This window comes from Panulirus ornatus, chromosome 13 (assembly GCF_036320965.1).
Source record: "Panulirus ornatus isolate Po-2019 chromosome 13, ASM3632096v1, whole genome shotgun sequence".
Taxonomy (NCBI): domain Eukaryota; kingdom Metazoa; phylum Arthropoda; class Malacostraca; order Decapoda; family Palinuridae; genus Panulirus; species Panulirus ornatus.
Genome location: NC_092236.1, coordinates 25553974 through 25558240, shown reverse-complemented (window position 1 = coordinate 25558240; position 4267 = coordinate 25553974). Strand labels below are relative to the sequence as shown.

At 42.6% G+C, this 4267-nt stretch overlaps 1 protein-coding gene across 1 annotated transcript; it reads right to left on the bottom strand.

Moving 5' to 3' along the window:
* Positions 1 to 81: 81 nt before the first annotated feature.
* On the bottom strand, positions 82 to 1696 carry SH3PX1 (sorting nexin 33-like protein SH3PX1; the record flags this gene model as incomplete). The annotated part of the gene is made up of 1 exon (XM_071668325.1): positions 82 to 1696. A coding segment is annotated over one exon (1290 nt), but the record flags the coding sequence as incomplete, so codon positions are not given.
* Between the last annotated feature and the right edge of the window lie 2571 nt (positions 1697 to 4267).

Below are 4267 nucleotides of genomic sequence, written 5' to 3'. Positions count from 1 at the left end.
AATGGTTCAACCTCTGGCTATGGAAAAAAGGAAATGTATAATTTATTTACACAAACGTCAATAGCAGTTCTCATCAATTTAACCACTGTATCAATAAGCTTCAATGTCTAAGCTACATTTTTTTTCCAATTTCACTATTTTCCTTCACATTTTCAATTGTGTCTGAAGGTTCTACTTCAAGAGTGATTGTTTTTCCAGTAAGGGTCTTCACATCTTGGTTACATCCACACACATTTAGGCACCCCACTCTGAGCCTTCGAGGAGGATGCTTTACTTGTGGTGCTGACTTCCGGCCACTTGGTTCAGTGCAGTGTGGCGCAGACGGAGGCCAGATGAACCAAACGCTGTATTGCCGTAGTTGCAGATGAAAGGGCTGAGTCAAAGAGCCATATATCTTAGGGCTTGCCTACATATCACTGAATTTTTGAAGAGAATCTCGTAGTCGGTCAGTGATCTTCTGATAAAAGTTAATCTGCTCAGTAAGGAACGAGGTCATGGCTCTCTTGAAGTCTCTGGTTCGCTCTTGATGGAAGTGAGACACCTCTGCATGAAGGGCATATGCTATTGTGTCTGAACGTCTGACCATGGGAGGCACTTGATCATAATCTAGCCGGCCTTCATTAGCCTCCTTTTCAACTTGTCTTCTTTTTGCTATAGCTCCCTTGGTTATTGATATGACACTAGGAAAGCCATCTATAAGGCCTCGGTATTCAAAGAGGAGATGACATAACGGATCCCAATCATGTTTTGGTTCCTCCTCAAATACTGTCCCAATATCAGAGTAAGCTTCACTCACATGATGAATAGCTTCAGTCAAATCAGGAGCACAATTTCCAGGGTCTGTGTCAAAGGCCCTGCTGAGCTTAGAGAATGCATGGGATATTCTATTGTACTCCCTCTTGAAATCTGTCTGGTGCTTTTTGGCCTGGTCTGTACATGTGTTCTGGAGCAGTTTAACAGCATCATCCATGTTAGAAAAGAAGCGGTTGTAGCCTTCAAGCTTGGCCTCCGTTTGCATCACATCCAATGGTGCATCAGGTCTTTCAATTGCCAGATAGAAGTTAGCCCCAACAAGCTTGTCACTCTCTGCCTTGCGTTTTCCAGCTTTCCATAATCTCTCATCGTTGGGGCATGTAACAAAATGATGAAACACCTCACACTGAGATATTACAGGGTGTCGGCATATACGATCCACCCACGACTGGAGCATTGTCATTCTATATTCAATCAAGTCTTCCTCAAATCGACCTGAAAGCTGCTTTTCTGGTAGTGGTGGTATTGGAATAAGGGGAAACTTTTCACTTAAACGTCCTTGTATCCAGTCAAAATGTTTGTATCTTCTTGAAACAGGTGTTGTTGCAAATGAGGGTAATAGGCTGTAAGCAATAAAACTCTTCATGCCATGGAACTTTGATTCCTTTTTCGGAGATGACACAACACATGTGAACTCGTGTGGATTTGCCCTCCAACAAGGTCCATTACCAAAATCATCTACATAAACCTTTTCTTTTTCATCAAGAGATGCTTTGCCTGCTCCTGCCGTGCTAATATCTCCAATGCTGCTTGCTGATTTGGAAGCACGATTTGGAGCAGATAAACCAAAGTTACCAGCTCCATTGAGGTAGTTGTTTCCTGGCTCTGAATCATCATCATCCCAGTCATCATCCCAATCATCATTATCATAGCTAATCTGTATATATATATATATATATATATATATATATATATATATTTTTTTTTTTTTTGCTTTGTCGCTGTCTCCCGCGTTTGCGAGGTAGCGCAAGGAAACAGACGAAAGAAATGGCCCAACCCACCCCCATACACATGTATATACATACGTCCACACACGCAAATATACATACCTACACAGCTTTCCATGGTTTACCCCAGACGCATCACATACCTTGATTCAATCTACTGACAGCAGGTCAACCCCGGTATACCACATCGCTCCAATTCACTCTATTCCTTGCCCTCCTTTCACCCTCCTGCATGTTCAGGCCCCGATCATACAAAATCTTTTTCACTCCATCTTTCCACCTCCAATTTGGTCTCCCTCTTCTCCTCGTTCCCTCCACCTCCGACACGTATATCCTCTTGGTCAATCTTTCCTCACTCATTCTCTCCATGTGACCAAACCATTTCAAAACACCCTCTTCTGCTCTCTCAACCACGCTCTTTTTATTTCCACACATCTCTCTTACCCTTACGTTACTTACTCGATCAAACCACCTCACACCACACATTGTCCTCAAACATCTCATTTCCAGCACATCCATCCTCCTGCGCACAACTCTATCCATAGTCCACGCCTCTCAACCATACAACATTGTTGGAACCACTATTCCTTCAAACATACCCATTTTTGCTTTCCGAGATAATGTTCTCGACTTCCACACATTCTTCAAGGCTCCCAGAATTTTCGCCCCCTCCCCCACCCTATGATCCACTTACGCTTCCATGGTTCCGCTGCCAGATCCACTCCCAGATATCTAAAACACTTCACTTCCTCCAGTTTTTCTCCATTTAAACTCACCTCCCAATTGACTTGACCCTCAACCCTACTGTACCTAATAACCTTGCGCTCATTCATATTTACTCTTAACTTTCTTCTTTCACACACTTTACCAAACTCAGTCACCAGCTTCTGCAGTTTCTCACATGAATCAGCCACCCGAGCTGATATATATATATATATATATATATATATATATATATATATATATATATATCATACACTCTTTTTTTTTTTTTTCCAAAAGAAGGAACAGAGAAGGGAGCCAGGTGAGGATATTCCCTCAAAGGCCCAGTCCTCTGTTCTTAACGCTACCTCGCTAATGCGGGAAATGGCGAATAGTATGAAAAAAAAAAAAAAAAAAAAAAAAAATATCATACAAAGCTCCATCAGCCAAGATCGTACCTTGGACCCCTTGTGCAAGAGGCAGGCATGCTAACCGCTAGGCTAAGGGACTTTATAATAGGAAACAACTATTCGAAATACTAAGTACTCGAATACCCTTCGTCTCACTATGGTGAGCAACGGGGTCTATCGGTTGTTTCCGAACAGAACACATAGCCAGCTGAGAGCGTTTTACCGAACCTGACTGTACAACGCGGAGTTATATGAATACGAATAAAGTCTATATGATCGCGCACGTTCATAGAACATACAAAGCTCCATCAGCCAGGATCAAACCTGGACCCCTTGTGCAAGAGGGAGGCATATAACCGCTAGGCTAAGGGACTGTATAATAGGAAACAACTATTCGAAATACTAAGTACTCGAATACCCTTCGTCTCACTATGGTGAGCAACGGGGTCTATCGGTTGTTTCCGAACAGAACATATAGCCAGCTGAGAGCGTTTTACCGAACCTGACTGTACAACGTGGTGTTATATGAATACGAATAAAGTGTATATGAACGCGCACCTTCATAGAACATACAAAGCTCCATCAGCCAGGATCGAACCTGGGACCCCTTGTGCAAGAGGGAGGCATACTAACCGCTAGGCTAAGGGACTGTATGATAGGAAACAACTATTCGAAACACTAAGTACTCGAATACCCTTCGTCTCACTATGGTGAGCAACGGGGTCTATCGGTTGTTTCCGAACAGAACACATAGCCAGCTGAGAGCGTTTTACCGAACCTGACTGTACAACGCGGAGTTATATGAATACGAATAAAGTGTATATGACCGCGCACCTTCATAGAACATACAAAGCTTTCTGAAACGAAGCTCAAGGGTAAAGGGGAAGACTGGTTTTGGAATGTCTTGGGAGTAAAGTCAGGGGTTAGTGAGAAGACAAGAGCAAGGGAAGGAGTTGCAGTACTCCTGAAACAAGAGTTGTGGGAGTATGTGATAAAATGTAAAAAAGTAAATTCTCGATTAATATGGGTAAAACTGAAAGTTGATGGAGAGAGGTGGGTGATTATTGGTGCATATGCACCTGGGCATGAGAAGAAAGATTATGAGAGGCAAGTGTTTTGGGAGCAGCTGAATGAGTGTGTTATTGGTTTTGATGCACGAGACCGGGATATAGTGATGGGTGATTTGAATGCAATGGTGAGTAATGTGGCAGTTGAGGGAATAATTGGTATACATTGGGTGTTCAGTGTTGTAAATGGAAATGGTGAAGAGCTTGTAGATTTATGTGCTGAAAAAGGACGGATGATTGGGAATACCTGATTTAAAAAGCGAGATATACATAAGTATACGTATGTAAGTAGGAGAGATGGCCAGAGAGCGTTATTGGATTACGTGTT